This window comes from Chelonoidis abingdonii, chromosome 4 (assembly GCF_003597395.2).
Source record: "Chelonoidis abingdonii isolate Lonesome George chromosome 4, CheloAbing_2.0, whole genome shotgun sequence".
NCBI lineage: Eukaryota > Metazoa > Chordata > Testudines > Testudinidae > Chelonoidis > Chelonoidis abingdonii.
In genome coordinates this window covers 120,474,870-120,493,997 of record NC_133772.1, presented here as the reverse complement: position 1 = coordinate 120,493,997, position 19,128 = coordinate 120,474,870, and the positions used below count along the sequence as shown (strand labels likewise).

Below are 19,128 nucleotides of genomic sequence, written 5' to 3'. Positions count from 1 at the left end.
CTACGGTGTGACAGTTCTGTTTTTCTTCTTGATGAAAACCCGCTTCCTTGGTTCACTCTACTTCCCTGTAAGCCAACCACTCTCCCCACTTTGATCACTGCTTGCAGCGGCAATAAAGTCGTTACTGTTTCAAAATCATGCATTCTTTCTTTATTCATCACATAAATAGGGGAGATAACTGCCAAGGTAGCCTGGGAGGGGTGGGGGAGGAGGGAAGCACTGGGTGGTGTGGTGGATGAGAGAAGGACAAGGCCACACTACACTTCAAAACTTATTGAATGTCTGCCTTCTGTTGCTTGGGCAGTGCTCTGGGGTAGAGTGGTTGGGTGCCCAGAGTGCCTTCCCACCACATTCTTGGGCATCTGGGTGAGGCGGCTATGGAACTTGGGGAGGAGGGTGGGTGATTACACAAGGGAAGCAGCAGCAGTCTGTGGTCAAACAGGAAATTAAATTCAAAAGTTCCAGGAGGTTTTGCTGTATACCTGGCTAGTGCATCTGAGTTGAGAGTGCGGTCCAGAGCGGTCACAATGGAGCACTCTGGGATAGCTCCCGGAGGCCAATACCGTCGAATTGCATCCACACTACCTCAAATTTGACTCAGCAATGTTGATTTCAGCCCTAATCCCCTTGTCAGGGAGGAGTACAGAAATCGATTTTAAGAGCCCTTGAAGCCATTTTTGTCAACTTAATCATGTGGACAGGTGCAGGGTTAAATTGATCTAACGCTGCTAAATTCAACCTAAACTCACAGTGTAGACCAGGGCTAAGAATCCCACTGGGATTTCGGTGCAAGTTAGATGCTGAGCTGCAGGCTGGTGTGAGCTGCAGGCTGGTGTCACCTGTTCGGTGCTTTGGAGACTTAACAGTGGAAACTTAGGCCACGTCTAGACTATGCGCCGTATCGGTGCGTTAAAATCGATTGCTCTGGGATCGATATATCGCGTCTAATCTAGATGGGATATATCGATCCCTGAGCGTGCTTATATCGATTCCGGAACTCCACCAACCCCAACGGAGTTCCGGAATCTACATGACGAGCCGCAGACATCGATCCCGCGCGGTGAAGACGGGTGAGTAAATCAATTTTAGATATTCGACTTCAGCTACGTTATTCACGTAGCTGAAATTGCGTATCTAAAATCGATTTTATCCCGTAGTGTAGGCCAGCCCTCTGGTGCCTAGGGGCTATGGACACCTACAGGGTTAGGGAGTTTTTGATGGCCAGTGGCACCTAAATGTTGGATTAGGTCCCTAAAGTAGAAATTAGGCACCTATGTCATGTAGACTCAACCCTGCGGCGCCTCCTGCTGGTTCTCCCTGGGAATTAGCTCACTTCCAGCCAGGAGTGCCCTCTGCAGGCTGGTGAGCCACCTGTCCTCTTTGCCCCCCTGTGTCCCTCCCTGGACCCCAGTGCCCTTTTAACTGGGGTGCTGCCTCCTGGCAGTCCCCCCCAGTCTGGGGCTCCCCTCCCCGGGGAACCCTCAACCCACTATCCCCACTGCCCAGTCTCCATCTAGCCCCCATTCACTGGGGCAGACTGCAGTATCAGCCACTCATCATAGGCAAAGGGGTCTGGACTGGCTGCCTTTACCCACCCCCAGGCTGCCCTTCTGCAAGCCCAATACCTAGGTGGGCCTAGAACTAGGCCCTGCAGCCTGAGGAGTTGCTGACCTAGGGCTTCCCAGCTCCTAAGGCCTTTCCCCAGCCCTGCCTCACTCTAAGTCCCTTGGGTGAGTTCCCCAGCAGCCAGGCCTGTCACCCTCTCCATTCAGAGAGAGACTGTTTCTTCTGGCTTCCCTGGCCACCTTATAAGGCCCTGCTGCTCAGTTTGGGGCATGGCCCCAGCTGCAGCCACTTCTCCCAATCAGCCAGGGTTTTACCTTACCCAGCCCCAGCCCTCTGCAGGGCTTTTTCAACCCCTCCAGGGCCGGAGTGGGTGCTCACCCTGCTACAGTCCTCCTTGTGAATCTGATACTCAAGAATCTGTCCTCTGAATATATTACTGTGGACCTAATCTTTGGACTTCTGTTAGTGAGACAGAAGCATGGCATGTTATGCTATTAATGCCAATTCTACTGAATTTCTCAATCCTTTCTTTCTCGAAAATAAGTATAAGAGAAACGGAGCAATAGTAATAACACCACAGTGGAAACAAATAAAACAATGTATTTTATATCAACAGAATATAAAGGAAAATATAGTTTTGCTTCATATAACAAGGAATTTATTCATAAACTGTACTCCTAAGAACTTAATACACAAACTAATCAGTAAGAACGTACAGTATCAAAAGCCATGCTTGAAAGACAGACACGAAACCTTTTTGCCTCAATGCTGCACTGTCAAAGAAGAACATTAAAAACTTGCCAAAAAGTCAGGGAAAAATCCCTTAAAATGCTTCCTGAATATTAAAATGGAGAATTGTCTGACACTATTATCAGAGTTGCAATATCTTATTCTTTACTCAGAAATAATTACAATGTTGTTCTAGCCACATGTAAAAAGTGAAATGTCTTGCATATTATGTTACAAGTCAGTTCAGAATTTTTTAAACATTTCCTGCTACCCAAACCAAACACAAGCCTTTTAATAAGGAAGGTTTGTTCCTATTTAATTCTCAGCTATTATTTTGTAAAATGTATTTTACAGTATCTGTAAAATCATTTGAACTATTTTACATGACAGAAATATGGCATCAAAGCATGGCGAAGTGCTGTTTTAACTGTTTGATGAGCTGTTGTGTATCAACATGACCTGGAAATGCTTCCTTTGACTTCTGAGCAGCTATAAAACTCCTCTGGAGATCTCCAACCTGCAAGACACATACACAAACAGTGCACTATATATTGCATGTACTCTGAGCAGCACACTTTCTGATGCCATGACACTTCCTCCACAAGTGTCCAAGAAAACTGATCCCAACTCTGAACAAATAAGTTCAATATATGCCTAAAACCTCTAGTACAAGTGAGGGCTTTGGATAGAAAAGGACAAGGTGCTGCAGGAGACCTATGTAACCTGTGAACCATAAAAATAAATAATAATAGTTGGAGATATACTAATCTCCTAGAACTTGAAGAGATCTTGAAAGGTCATTGAGTCCAGCCCCCTGCCTTTGCTAACAGGACCAAGTACTGATTTTTGCCCCAGATCCCTAAGTGGCCCCCTCAAGGACTAAGCTCACAACCCTGGGTTTATCAGGCCAATGCTCAAACCACTGAGCTATCCCTCCCCCCTCAGCACTATGATGACCTCATCAAAAAGACCTTCAGAGGGAGGATTTGAGAATAAGGTGGGCTGGAGTCCTGGCTAGAAAGGCTGTCATTACTTACATACCAGGGTATTACATTGGGTGTAGGGGTTACATTAGCAGGCTGCATATACAGCTGGTCTGCCCTAACTCCTGTAAAGTTCCCCTGTGCACAGCCTATGTAAATAGGCCAGATGTAGAGAGCAGGATACAGTCCTTCCCCAGTAAGTATGGCAAATCATTTTTACACTTTAAATCTTGTGCTTTACAATGGAGAGGGTATGTTTAAGAATTAGTGGGTTATTCTCACCTTGATGCATGGACATAGCTCTTTAGCGTTAGCGGGCTACCCACATAGTATAGACTTGCATCTAAATCTTCAAGGTGAAGCAGAGGCAAAGAGCAATTTGTACTTGCAAAACATTTCAAGACCTGTACACGCTACTCTTTATTACCAATGAGATTGTAATAGATAATGCGCATAAATTTAAGAAAAAGTTCTCAAGTTAGCTTGTCTTATCTACAGCACTTGATTCAAAACTAGTTTCCTACACATACTCTGTAACAAATGTCACCCTTATTTTCAACATAGATTGGGATAGCTCTTCTGCATTTTTCTTTCAAACTAAGTGAACAAAAGAGAAACTACCAGTTCAATAACTGAAGTGTCTCTTATGACAGAAGTCAAAGGCATTAAAGTTGAAAAATATTATGCCAGTATCAGGTAAAATTATGGCATAAATAATTTTAACATTCTTTTCACTGTTAAGTAGTGAAATAGCATCCTATTATGATTTCTTAACATAGGAAACGATCCAATAACTGTACAGACCACAAATGAAGTGAAAATTCTGTAGTTCAGTAAATGTATGAAAATCCAAGGAATCACTACATAGCTAAAGGTCTTCAAAGTAGACTCTTTCATTCTCAAAAGAAATTTGATTGGTGGTGTTTGAATTCCAGTCCCTGTGCATTACAGTGTAGACAAACATGTTTAATCTAAAGGGTAGACACTTTTCAGATACATGAATGAAAAAATGCAAATTTGTTACATGCAAACAAAAACTTGTTGAACTTTCAGATGACAGAAGAACAAAACAGTACATTACCTGGTCAGAGAGTGCTGCAAAATTGAAATGGGGCTCATACATATGAGGTGCTAAAGATGAGGCAGTCTGCAGCAATGCTCTTGCCTACAAAGATTAAAAACAAGACTATACTGAAACACGTGAATGGTGGTGGCTAGAGAGAATGAGGAGAAAATGTGTCATCTGTTCTGGGAGGACATCATCGTGGATTGTCCCTTAAGTCTTAAAATACACATGAGCAATATTCACTACTGTAGAAAGGCATAATTACAATTTAATAGCATTGAAATTAATGGGAATCTTGCCTGTGTTAACAAGGCAGAGTGGGAGCTTTAAATAGACTATTTAATACTAAATACCAAATAGAACATTCTTCAAAAAAAGGGGAAACTTTGAGAAACTGATCTAAACTTCTACTGGAGTTGGAGCTACTGTCTATTAAAACACTGCCTAATGCTCTGGAGTATTAAGTGTCATTGAAAACCTAAAATCTGATCTCTTGAAAATGACATTTTTCAGGTTTAAGATGTCCCGGTGTATATTGTTTTTACTGGGAGTTTTATGGTTGTCTTTTCACTTACTTTACTATTAGCTCCCCTAAAATTCTAGAATCCTGAGCTGGATGAAATACAAATGAACATGTATCTGATATTATTCTATTCCCCCTGCATTTTCCCTGAAGCATTGTTCCAGTGAGCTGGCCAGGGAATGAAATTGACAAGAATTCTGCTCTCTGCAGTGCTTGGAGAGCAGAATTCTCATCACCCGCTGTCCCCTGCAGGCTCACAAGAACAGATTGGACAGGAACAGCTGAAAGATAGTGAGAGGTGCATGTAAACATCCATACTCTCAAATGATCCAGCATTCTGATTTGCTCAGCCCAAATAGCTGACGTTTTTCCACACTTTTTGAGAGCTGCTGATTTCAAAAACAAACAAACCAACAAACCCCTACTTGCATGAAAAGTTTGGGTATGTGTGGATTTTTAAACAAACTGTGTGGAATTTTTGAGTTTGTCAGGTCTGAAAGTATCCCACTAAATATTGAATAGGCTACTCAATAGCCATCAGAAGTTATCCTTTTACGTGATAGGTTACTGTAGTAGTAAACTAGTGAAAAATAACGTGTGTGTACACATGCATTATATACAAACTGAATTAATATATGGAAGATGAAATGAATGCAATACAAAAGTAAGTTCTTGTGAATATTTTCCATTTTTTAAATAGAACTTTGTGGATATTTCAAATAAAATGTACTCTAACAATCATCTCCATAAAACAGGTTTTCTGCTATTTTGGGGGAAAAAAGGCTATTACCATTAAGGTTTAACATCCAAGTTGGGCTTCTGAGTATGCATTACAATACAGTCAAATTATGGAATAACTTGTTTCTCAAATACTGTCAATTTATTCTACCATCCTAGATAAATTTGTTATATTTGAGTCTTATTTTTATACTTAAAATAATGTATTTTTCATAAAAGTCCTAATAGTTTTGAACAATTTATCATTGCTATTCATTTAAATTTTGTCAGCACACATACTGTACTTTTTCTTTTCAATCATTGGATTAATTTTCTTTAGATAGAGTTCAGGGGATTAAACAGTTAAGTATTTAATAGCTGCAAACTTCCATAGCTTATATATGTTAGCAAGTCTTCACTGTTATTCTTACACAAAGTATTAACTAAATTAATGGAAAATGTTTGGCCTGGATGTACAGTACTGCATGTTATACATAGGTATTAAACTGAAAAATGCCAACTTGAAAATTAAAGTTACAAGCAACTGAAAACAGGGGATTAGGCTGGAAATGCTTATCCAGCCTTAATTATAAGCAGTACCCACTTCTCTCAGTATAAGTGGACTAAGGCTCCATCTGGGATATAAATTTATGTAGGTTGACTGAATGGGAAACAAAGTAAAACTGAACTTCATCTGTCACAGCAAAGATCAGCATGAGGGTATGTTAAATGTTACCATGGTGATTGCTAGGATACTTGTATAAAGTTAGCTCTATAAATGACTTGCTGCTTTGGAACAGATTTACATAAGTACTGTATATTATTCTGGTGTGTGTACGTAATATATAAATCAACCAAACCAGTTCTGCCGTTCAAATGAAAAGATTCAGTTCTTACTGACGGCCTATTCTGATTGACTTTCCAACCAACATAGATTTGATTTTCATATGATTTACATGAAAAAGTAGTAAAGTGTGTTGATTCTAACAGAGACAAGGTGGGTGAAGTAGTATTTTTTTTTTTTTTTAATTGGACCAAATTCTGTTGGTGAGAGAGACAAGCTTTCAAGTTACACAGAGCTCTTCTTCAGGTCTAAGAGAGGTAATCAGTGTCACAGCTAAATACAAGGTAGAACAGATTAAACATAAGGCGTTAATACATTGCAAGATCATTCAAGATGAAGAGGGCAGTTAATGCCTCTGCAGTCATAGGACAAAGGAAGGTAAGTATTACAAATTATTGTTTAATATAGAGATTATTCCAACATGCACATCATCTATATTTAGCTACACTTCAGGGTACCATAGCATGTTGCACATATATCTAAGTTGGGCAACTATTTGCCCCAAGCTCTCACTGACTTAGGGTGCATTGCAAAGAAAGCCTTACAGGAAGGCATTCTGTTCCTGTACAAAACTTGCTCCAATATGGTGTACTGCCTTTTTTTCTTATTATGAACACTCATGTAGAAAGTGAAAAAAAATCTGTTATCCAGTTATGTTCAGGTTTCCCCTTATGCCCAGGGTAGTGGCATATTCTTGTCTACTGTAATTTTTCTATATCATTTTCCAGTGCCTTAGCATGGAACATTATTATTTATTTAAGCCAATCGTCACATTCTAATATGAATGCTTAACTCAGAAAAATCTCAAGGTAGCCTTTGATTACAATGCATAAATAAATACTACTGGCTGTCCATAATTTTAATGAAGCAATTTCTTCATCATGTCTTTGTAGGAGAAATCCCTTGGCATCTGATAATGGACTCTTTCACCTACCTCAGTCAAGCAGTATATTTCAACAGGGTGTTCAGCATACTGAGGCAATGACTACAGGATAAATTGTTTGCTCTAATTCAGGCCATAGCATTTTTATCCTCTTTTACTTCTGGGCTACCATTTTACCTTCGGAAAACCCTAGTTTGACAGAACTGTCAAAAGCAGATGCTGTGAAGGCATTGCAAACATTGCTTGTCTTCAACCAGCCACTCAAGGATTTATGAGGACATGAGTCTAGTGGTGCATGCTATGAAAATCCAGAGGCTACCTCAAAACATGCATCCGAGTTAAACTTTGCTGACAAGCAAGCCATCTGGCTGGCTTCTCGCTTAACTGAAATTTCCTTGAAATCAAGATGCTAACCACAGAAGGTTCAAAGCAAGCATCTCACATAGCTTTAGAGTTTAGCACCAACCTGCTCAATGTGACCCCTTCGTATCTCCAGCACAGCCAAGTTGTTATAAGCTTCTGCATGATCATTATTATTGGCTAGGGTCAGCTTGAAACACTGGTAAGCCAAGTTCAGGTCACCTATTCCCTAAAAATATCAACAGAGTTTTTCACTCATCAAAAAGTTTGACAGTAAATTTCAGCTTGATTAGTTGTGCTTTTTGTTTTAAAGGAATGTTTTTTCATCTGGATGTACTATTGTAAAATAAAAAATTGTTACTTTAAATAAAAACATACTAACAGACTCTACACACAATTCCAGTTTTTCCTCAATTGCCTTTTGCCCCCCTCTCCTCATATGGGGGCTTCTTACTGTAGTACAAATATCAGTATCTCTGGTCTGGAACAGGAGGTTATTTGCTAATGTTTCAATTGAGGAAAAACTGATACAATGCAAGGTCACTTTGAAACTGCCAAACACTAAGAAATACATGCATCATGGCTTTTAAACTTCTGAGGGTGTCAAAATGTCTGCATTAAGGGTCTTATCCTAATTCCAGTAAAGTCAATGAAAGCATTCCCATTGACCTAAGACAGAACACTGTTGAAAGCTAAATGGTGTATAGAAGTCTACTTCCAGGCGAGTAGTTAAAGAGAAATACAAACTAGGTTATGTATTAATGTGATATTCTCCTCCACATGAGAGGTGTGAAAGTAGGATGAATTATATTGTAAAAATAAGAATGGATTAAAGAAATGTTGTATGTACCTTTAAGCAGAAATAAGAAATGTTGAAATACAGGTGCCAGGAAAAGAAACATTAGGCATAAACAATGGTGCTAATGGCGAAACATTGACAGAAAATCGGTAATAGTTAGTAAGGAAATAAGATATGCATGGCTAGCCCAGGTAAACTTATCAGATTCTGCTTCCTTTGTTATCCTGCTAAGTGCTCCCCCCCTTTTATCTGTATAAATAAGATAGTGTGTGTCTTGTATGGTGCTCACATTATTTGGGTGTATTAGCAGAGCGCTGTGCTAATAAAACAGAGTGGTCTGACAAACTGTGAGTCCTGAGTCTAACTTTGACAGAGGATTATACAATGAACTCTATTACCATTATAGAAAATTAAATTAGATAACTTGAATATCTTTACTAGACAATTACCATTTGTATTTCTATTTTAAAAAGCAAGCTGAAACAGAGATGCACCCACCTTCTCAGCCACGACACGTGCTACTTTAGGGTCTAATTCTATTCTGATACTCTAATTCAATTGCCATAAAAATTGTTATCCAATAGCATGTAGCAACCCAACACTTCCTGTCTAAGGGGAAGCAGCTGTAGGAGAAACTACTTTGAATCTGGTATCTTAGTCTAATCGGTTTGCAACAGAACAAGTTCCACCAAGGTTCTGTTGGAGAGTCTTTCAGCAAGATGTGACAACATGCCAAACTGGAAGAATGAAAGGTATTCCTCTCCTGGGGTTTCTTCCTGTTTTGAACTGTTAGTAAACCCTCAACCCACCTAAATATGTGCTGTGCTGTATTCTCTACTATCAGACTTCCATACTGTAAATTTTTTCACAACAGGCCTTTGGGTCTATCATACTAATTCCTTTTGCTTCAGCACTATTTTTTTTTTCATTTGGTACACTCATATTTATTCAGAAGAACTTTAATTTTTTCATACCACAGCCACATGCCCCAAGTTGTACCAAACATCTGCTGCCTCCTCCTCATTTTCAGCCAAAGAAAGTGCACGCTCAAGGGAGGTCAGTGTCATATCATACTGCTGGGCATAGAAGCAACAGAGGCCCAGATTGTTAAATAGTTGGCAGTTATAAACACCCATCTGCAGGAGACGTCTAGTTCAAAAGAAAGATAATTTAACAGGTTTAGATGTATTGCAAGTACGAATTTCTTTCTAAATTGGAAATCTTCCTCCAAGCCCCCACCCCACCTCCTTCTGGCTTCCTCCCCCGAGTGATGCTGGGAGTTGGTGGGGTGGAGCAGGGCAGGTTAGGATTGAGTCACTCAGTGATGCTGGTGCCAGGCCACCCTGGACCTCACATCCCCTGAAGCACGCCCCCCATCCCCAAAGTGCAGTAAGCCTAAACACTGATGGAGCCAGGCCCACATTCCTATACATTGGTGGAGCATGGGCCCATATAACTCGCTGCCTATGCTTAATCCTTCATGGTGGTGTGTGCCTCCTGCAAAATGAAGTTGAAAATCAGATCCTTTTAAGCCCCCTCTTCATTCATTTATCAGGTACTCAACCATTTTGAAGCATTTTATTTTAACAATCATCCTGCATATTAACTGCTTAAGTGTAGTTACCATATTATAGGTATAGAAGATATTAGACTAGGTATGTTGGTGATATAGCACGCAATATTTCTCCATTTGCTTAGACACCTTTGATTCCTACACCCTTGCATTTTCTTTGGCACTATCAATGTTACAAAATATTTCTCTTCAATATTAAATCTTACTTGCACACACCTGTAAAACCGCAAAGCTATCTCAGGTTGGTCTGAATAAAAGTGGTTACTGCCAATGCATGCAATGGCTTCCACATGAGTGTTATCTTGGTTTAAGACTTTTCTGTAGTATTCTGCAGCTAAGGAGATGTTATTCATTTCCTGCACATCAAAAATAGAAAAACAAATGAACAAATATTTTGTAAACTGTAGTAATCTTGCTTTTTATCATTTTATTAAACACTTATAAAGTGCCATAAACTTACACAGTGCTTTACAGGGCCTGGGGAAGGAGCTAGCAACGTAAGGCTATACCTACACTGCAGCTGGGAGCGTGCTTTCCAGTGAAGGCAGACTGACATGCATTGGCTTTGCTTGAGCTAATATGCTAAATTAAATGAGCACCAAGTATAAGCCTCTAAAAACTGGAATTGTGGAATAATTTAGTAAATTTGTTTCCAGTAGGATGTGCCAATTAAAATGATCGTATTTTATTTAAAAATACACCTGGATGTATGGTATTTGGATAGAGAAGTAGGATAGACTTTTGCTTTTTGTAACAACTAGACCTATGTCCCAAGTACTTTAAGGGTTACTGTTACCAGAGAAACCGCCTTCTGTGGAAGATGCGTGAATGTACAAAATGTAGAGGACATTAAAAAAGTGTTTTTATTTGTTTAGAGAGCAGTTTGTTTCTCTACCCTATTGCTCATAAAACATCCTACAGTGTTTCATACTATCACCCTGAGCAATTTGACTGAAAACAGTGAAATTAAAACCTGTTCTATCACACAATAAACCTGTAGCAAATTAACTTATGTAAATTTACATTTCTCAAACACGGAAACATATTAAATTTTAATAATAGTATGATCATTTAAAAACCTGGAGCAGATGGAAAGTGACAGACTCTCTCTTTTTCTAATGCCTAAGGAGAAAGTGACAATGAAGGTGTTTGGTACACATGTCCCTCCAGGCATGTGCAAAGAGAGCTGAATGGTTGTATGCGAAGGTACAAATTTCTAATTAAGTTATAAATCTGTAGTTATGTGACACAGCAAGGCCTATCAGTACAGAAACAAACATCTTTCTATAACAATGGTGCAGAGAAATATCTAATACAGACTGCAGTACAAAAATTCATAAAAAGACTGTATAATGTTAAGGATAGTCTACAGAATAATATGCCACATTATTTAAACACCGCTTTCTCAAACTGTGTTTAAAGATTCAGATAGGAAGACCAGAAAAAGGATTGCAGATTTTTCTTTATAAAAAGCCCAAAAACATTTACCTTGAAAATGGATATTAGTCAAAAATGGATGGCTTCTTCTTTATACTTTGAAATAGATTTATTGCCATTTCAGTGTACAAGGCAAACTACAACAATATAAAACTCAATACTTCTCTGTTTAATGGCAGCATTTTCTTTAATGCAAAATAAATCAACTACCTCCGATTATCAGCCTACAATGAAACCACTGTTCTATTTTAAAATATTAGTACCGTATATACTCATTCAGTAGCTGTTCGTTTATAAGCCGACCCCCCAAGATGGGTAGGTAAAAATAGCAAAAACTGTATGACTCTTTCATAAGACGACGCTATATTTCAGGGGTTGGCAAACTTTGGCTCCTGGCCTGTTAGGGTAAGCCACTAGTGGATGTGGATGTTTTGTTTACCTAGAGCGCTCACAGGCACGGACCCCCATTGCCTGGGAACGATGAACCACGGCCACAGGGAGCCGAGGGGCTCCATGCCTGCAGACGCTCCAAGTAAACAAAATGACAATATATTAGATACTCAATTCAATGATTCCATGGAGTTTAATATCAAATTTTGGTGTAGACCCGTTTATAAGCCGACCCCCACTCTTTGATGCATCACTTTTTTATCAAAAATATTTGGCTTATGAATGAGTATATACGGTAGTTATATTTAAAACAAATACCACCTAAGCTATGACACATTTCAACTTTACTAATTCACAATGACTTAACAGTACTAAGGAAGGCAGCACTGCTCTGTAGACTATCCTGCTGTTTAAATCTACTAACAGGCCGTTTGAGACACCAGCACTTTTCTTCTTTTAGGTCAATGAAAAATGTATGAGCCAATCATAGAACTACATGGACAATCTGGAAATGCAACACTTGATTTAATGTGGATTTGTGTTTGAACAAGGAAAAGCATGGTCTGTCTGGTATTGTTAACCAGCTGAACAAATAAGTCTGCAAGGCTGTCTTTATTTTGATAGATTTTCTATAACGTTACCTGTTTTACATTAGTAATGCTGAAAAATAAAGTGAATTTTTGATGACCTTACAAGCATATTGAACTTCTGGTCCTTTTTCCTGCATAAGAAGATAACCTCGTTTGCATTAGGGGTAGTGTAGTACATGCATACCTCATAGATTCTGGCAATTCCACAAAGAAGGGTCACTTCTCCAGGAAATCTAACTAATCCTTGCTTGAAAACATGTAAAGCTGTCAAAGGCTGATCCAACCGAAAATACACCTGAGCAAAGAAAAAGTGTATATAAATGTCAAATATTGATATTAATGCTCAGACAGCTGTTTGACGACAGAAGTGCTACCAGCAAGCGATATAATCTTCTTTTGATGCAGAAGCCATTATCTCAAACAGTCATATGAGCATCAATGGGAAAATCTTTGCAGTGATGCTAAAAATGTGACAGTCTTAATTATTTAAGTGCTAAAAATATGCCTGGAACTGTACAAGAACCACAGCAAGACATTTCCTGTCTCTATATTTATATTTATTACTTATAACATAGGTCCCTGGACCTATAATTCACAAAACTAACAAAAAAAGTTAATGTGCACTGGGAGATTAAGATGATGTCACCTTAAATATTTTAAACATATTAATCTAAAAAATTATAGTGGTCACATTTTTGAGCCTCATGGAAGAAGTGATTCTCAAGAGGAATTTGAATGAAGAATGTATTTTAGAATTCATGGAAAGTCTTCTACTCTGGCCAAATGACAACGCGGACAGTGATATTTACAAGCTTCCTCATATTGCTCTGCCAAAATGTCTCCAGTCATATTTAGACAAGATGATCCCTTATAGGCAAAAGAGTAGTTCAGTCTGCATGGCCTGTCGATCTTTAGTTTCTGTGCTGGTAATACCAGTATGGTGCTAATAGTGATGTGGAGACCTGCCCTGTAAGAACTACAGTATAATTGGAAAGAGACCATCAACTGATGTCACAAAGACCATTTAAGCAGCACTCAGATGGTATAACTTTCTGAGACTACTGGAATGAAGCACATCTGAATCCATTACAGAGAAGAAAAGAAGTCATATTCTACGTGAATTACTCATGCCATTCAATTCCCCAAGCTGATTACTCATATTTCAGTAGAAAAGTGTTTCAGCTATATATACTTGAGAGTAAAGCAAGACACATTTAAAGTGCTCCTGCTAGTCAAATAACATAGTAAATAACGTTTGATCATAATATATGAACAATAGCTGCCCTTGTTGTTATTTAACATAATAACTGACCCAAAGGAGTAAAGCATCAACATTACAAATTAAAGAAACCACCACAGTTAGTAGCACAATACAGCTCTTCTGCTTTTGAGATCCATGCAGGGAATTCTGAATGCAAATGATAAATTTATTATGGTCAAATCTGTAATTATTTATAAACAGATATATGGTGCTTTGCGCACACACCGCAGCATTCTTTGAAAAGTGACAATGGGGTAATTTTAATGATCTAACTGACAGCAAGTATTTCTCAAGTAAGGGACTGCAGTTTCATACTGATCATGGTAAAATTAGAATTAGAACAGTAGGATCAGTGGAAAAAATTTGCCTGATATTTACTAGCATCTCCTATATTAAGAAAAAATAATTCCTTCCTGTGAAGAAGGAATAAAGAAGATTGAGGCTAGCTGCTGCTTTTTTTTCCTTCTTTTTTTTCCTTCTGCTTGCTAGACCCTGACTGCACAAGTGACAGTATCAATTAAGCAGACATTTTAAGCAATGGGACATCAACAATCTATTCCTAGCACATTCCATCTGTGGATGTCACACTTGTGTTGTATCTAAAGCAGCCTTCAGAGCATTCACTATACATTTCAGTTTATAATCTGTAGAGCAGCTTCAGATGGATTTAATATCTGCATTAAGCCTTAAACTTGAAAGAAATGTCTATCTGTCATGATCATTTTCCTTTCTTTAATTAACATTTGAATTTATTTTACTATTTCCCATCAACTGCTTTCTACAATCAAATCTCTCTCTAAAGAGCTTCAGCAGAGGATATACAGATAAGAGAATACCCCATAGTGGGTATAGCTTTTTAATTAGCAAGAGTTTGGGATGATCATATTACTCAATGTGGCCAACACATGAACGCAAGTCATCCCAAATAAGTGCAATAAACCCTTTACACAGACCACACCCTGCATGTACCCCATAACTTACATACCATTTTAGAACTGTTTCTGAGAGAGTCTTTAAAATAGTTATTATTTTGTATCCATGCACCTGTAAAGCTCAGCGTTCTTTATACTATAAGTAAAACTGCACAAGCCTGAGGGGCATAAAATTAATTTTTAAAACCTCTAAAAATAGCTTTTCAAATTATAAGAATGCTATGACTTTTAAATCTGACACATTGTCTCCTTCTGGAGCTAACAGCAAGTGCTGAATGTTGCCCTTTCTGGAGAGCGGGGAATCTCCTAGTTCTCTAGTGTAAAAGTCTCATTTCCAGCTCTGCAGTCATGAAATAGTTTGACTCCTTGGAGTTCTTGACTTGCACAAAACAATTTCCTATTTTTTATTCCCCTTCTTCTGTCTTCTGGCCTTAAACCAATGTTTCTCAAAGTGTGGAGGAGGAAGGTCTCAGGATTAGTCAGATTGATGTGCAGAAAACTGTTAGTTTTTCACAAAGCTCAAGTTTTTTTTTTAATTAAATCTCTACTTGTTATGGTGATTAAAATGTGACTAGGATGTAGCTGATAGTGATGTCTGCCTGATTTTGCAGAGAGCCTGAAACAATAACTCTCTGATATGAACTGCTGCTAACCCAGATGCTAATTCACTACTGAAGTACAGAGGAAGCCTCATACTATAAAAAGCTATGCATGTACTCTGAGTAATCACTTAGTTTAGGGAAGCCTTTAATAGCTGTATCGAAAAAGCAGGAGGGGAAATAGGTTCCTTCTCTTGGGGGTGGTGTGTCAGCTTTCTAAAGTCTGCGGAAATGCTGCCTTACATAACATCTTTAGTGCAATCAAGTGAATAACTGCAGCACATGTAGACGTATTTGAGTAGCTTCAATCTAGCTCGCTCAAATAACAATGGTAGTGAAGCCGTGGCAGCATGGGCTAGTCACTAGAATAGGCTTGCAAAGCCCACGCAGTCATGCCTTCATTGCTATTATTATTCAAGCTCCTAGATAAAAGATACCCTGAGAGCTTGTTTATATGGTCAGTTAGTGCAAAGCAAACCAGGGCATAAAGCTGTTGCACACCAACTGGCTATGTGGACTCTGCTACTATATACTAAAAGTTCTGTAGTGTGCTTTGACACAGTCTTTCTGGCCACAAACTGTGTGGACAAGTCCTTAGACTGTAAGTTTCCTGGAGCAGGCCTGACTCTTCTTGAATGTCTGGAAAAATGTCTAGAACATCATGTGCACTACCATGAACAACAATTTTGGTGTTTGAGTGGTGATGATGGTTCTTCAAGTGTTTTGCATATCTTTATGATACAATGTTGTCAATTTCAAGGTCTTTCTGACGGCTACCAATAAATTCTTCTTATTTTGATGTCAGTTGAAAAACAAGTTTTTAGATCCATCTGGTCACCCTTATTGGTTTATTTCATTGTTCTCCTAAGAAATCAGATAGCTACACATTAAATACAGCAACTCTGATCATTCCTCATCTGTATAGTTCTGATTGGGGTTTGCTGACGAAGAGAACATAAAAAGAAGACGGTGTCTTCGAGACTTGCACACACCACAAAGAAATCCAGTACTTAAACTATGCTCTTGCTTTTGTAGAGTTCTGATAATCACAAGTTATCAAATCCATGTAGAGGTCATAGTCTGAAGTACATGAATGCTTGACCCTGAGGCAACAACAATCTAGTGAGTCTTCTGTTTTCAGTACTGACTTTTGTATTTCTCACACCATTCATCACCATTTTGATATTAAAGAACTGGAATAAGACAAGTTGTACAGCCAAAAAAGCTCATCAATAACCCTTTAAAATAAAAACCTTATTCTCACAAAACTTAAAATTTTATACAATGGAAGTCTGAAAAATAACTTCTTCTATTTGTGTCAGTTCTGCTGTTTAAGTTAATTGCATTCTGAAAAGATTGGTTTATTTTAATACATTTTTAAATGGATTTGAAAAACTACACAATCTGAAAAATGTATCAAGTTGGATCGTCCCTGCTCGGCTTCCACCTGGATTTTCATGTAAAGGGCTGGTCTACACTACGGGGGAAAATCGATCTTAGATACGCAACTTCAGCTACGTGAATAACGTAACTGAAGTCGAAGTATCTAAGATCAAATTACTCACCGTCCTCATGGTGCGGGATCGATGTCTGCTGCTCCCCCCTGTCGATTCCGCAACTCCGTTCAGGTTGGTGGAGTTCCGGAATCGATATAAGCGCGTTTGGGGATCGATATATCGCGTCTAGATGAGACGCGATATATCGATCCCCGAGCAATCGATTGCTACCCGCCGATACGGCGCATAGTGAAGACGTAGCCATAGATGAGAATTTCAAGTTATTCTAAAGCAGGCAGATTTAATTTGATTTGAGAATATCTACTTACTTTTGCTAAATATAGTATTGTATCTACCATGTCCTGCTGCTTGAGAGCTGATTTAAATTGTTTTTCTGCTTCACGGTACAATCCTAACCTAAGAGATAATAGATACATACAGAAAATTCTTTATTCAACAATAATATAACTTGTTCAAACAAAGCACTATCCACTAAAAACAAAATTAAAAAGAACTAATTAAAGTGCCAAAAGTAATGTGGGGGTTGATGGGGGTGTAAAAAATCGTGCACACATACGCACCTGCTAAAAGAAAATCCAGGTTCAAAAGTTAGGAAATGCCAGAAGTGCCTTTGTAACCTTAATTCAGCCCCCTTGTGCACTTGCACTGACATTCTTTTGATCACATACTATTTTTCCCACAAGACTCCTGCCTCATTCAATATGCAGGATGGAGCTAGTCTGGGAGTAAATCAGGGTCGTGTATTGAAAGGAACCTGTCTTTAGGACCCCAGCTTCATTTATTCCAGAAGTTGGAATGTGTGTAGCGAATGAGTTGGGGAGAGCAGGAAGAAAATGAATGGTCTCATCATTAAGGCAGTCAAATGCTGCCTGGGGAAATGGATTCTATCCCTCTCTCTGCCACAGAATCCCTATATAATACTAGGCAAGTCACTTATACCAAACTTTTCAGAGGTAGTCACTACGTATTCCTGACTTCCTGGGTGCCTGCCTGCAGTCTCACCGGAGAAATGGTGAGCACTCACAACTGCAACAGAAGTCAAAAGGTGATGAGTCTAAACATATAAAGTACCGTATGATGAAATCTCAGGTCCTAGGTGTCTCAAACTGGGAACCCAAAATTTATGGATTCTTTTGACTTTAATCTGTGTTTTAGTTCTCATCTGTAAAATGGGGATAATATCCTTCATCTCACAGTGTGCAGTGAAAATAAATCCATTAATGTTTGTGATGCACTCAGTCTGACTCAACATTTGGCAGTCAAACTTCTGACAAACTGGTGGTTAGAAATTTGAAATATGATTTTGGAACTTCCTCAGAAAAGTTCAGCAGCCAACAGATGTGATGAGGTCAGCCCACTTCTGTGGAAGGAGAACATGTTTAAAATTTGGCAAAATTATAAGCAACTAGAAACAGCGTCTTGTACTAGGAAGTTTTGAGCAACCTTAATAGCTGTTATCAACCCTGCATATAATTGTGACAAACAAGGAGGAAGCTCCAGTGCTCATATTATTGGAGCCTCGAGATTATCTCAGATTGTGGGACAGGGTCTGCTCATTTTTTGATTAATACACCCAAACTGTAGTCTTCCTTATTAAAGAAATATATACTGTACTAGTTAGCCTCCTTATTTGAAAGATGAAATCATTGTATCTAAATTATGAGTCAAGCTCAAACCCTGCTTCACCAGAAAATGCCAATTTGTCTACGCTTTCCAGAAATGGACTGGATCCACTGAATTTCTGGTGATATGTAGGCAGGGTTCTGGATGGAACCCTGCCTACAATGCAGGCTTCAGGCCAGCTCTCTTGGTGGGCTGCTGGGAACAACATGGCTTCCAGGTCTGATGGCTCCATAGGAGCTGAACCCATAGGTGGCAGGTTATATACATTTGTGGTGCCTGAACACCAGGAATATTCAGGGCCAGGTGCCCTGCTCCAGCAATATTTGGAGCTGGGCCTCTCCCCCGGCCCTGCCTGGATTGGGCCCCGGCGGGTCACCCCCATGCTGCTGCATCTCTGCCTGTAGCGGGTCCTGGCCTCCGCCTGCCACCCCTCCCCCTGCGTGTCCTCCCCCCCCCACTTCCCTGCCTGACAGAGAGCAGTGCGCGCCTCTCCCCTGCCTGCTTGGGCTCCCGGCAGAACTGCTGTCTGCTGCCCCAGGGTCCTAGCGCCCGCCATTCACTAATGGCAAGGCAGGCTGCCCTTACCCTGCCCTAGCCCTGAGCCTCTCCAACGCCCCAAACCCTCAACCCCAGCCAGAGCTCTCATCCCCCCGCACCCTAATCCTCAGCCCCAGCCAGAGCCCTCATCCCCCCGCACCCTAATCCTCAGCCCCAGCCAGAGCCCTCATCCCCCTGC

At 39.6% G+C, this 19,128-nt stretch overlaps 1 protein-coding gene across 2 annotated transcripts in view; it reads right to left on the bottom strand.

The window, feature by feature from the left end:
* Positions 1-2,146: 2,146 nt before the first annotated feature.
* TTC8 (tetratricopeptide repeat domain 8) overlaps positions 2,147-19,128 on the bottom strand; it is a 79,247-nt gene continuing 62,265 nt past the window's right edge. For both annotated transcript variants that reach the window (XM_032779746.2, XM_032779744.2), the window contains 7 exons: positions 17,078-17,165; positions 12,645-12,755; positions 10,260-10,399; positions 9,445-9,619; positions 7,778-7,900; positions 4,360-4,443; positions 2,147-2,812 (listed from right to left, as the gene is read on the bottom strand). In XM_032779746.2, coding sequence (XP_032635637.1) covers positions 2,696-2,812; positions 4,360-4,443; positions 7,778-7,900; positions 9,445-9,619; positions 10,260-10,399; positions 12,645-12,755; positions 17,078-17,165 — 838 coding nt within the window. In that variant the 3' untranslated portion in view covers positions 2,147-2,695. The remainder of the gene's footprint in view (positions 2,813-4,359; positions 4,444-7,777; positions 7,901-9,444; positions 9,620-10,259; positions 10,400-12,644; positions 12,756-17,077; positions 17,166-19,128) is intronic.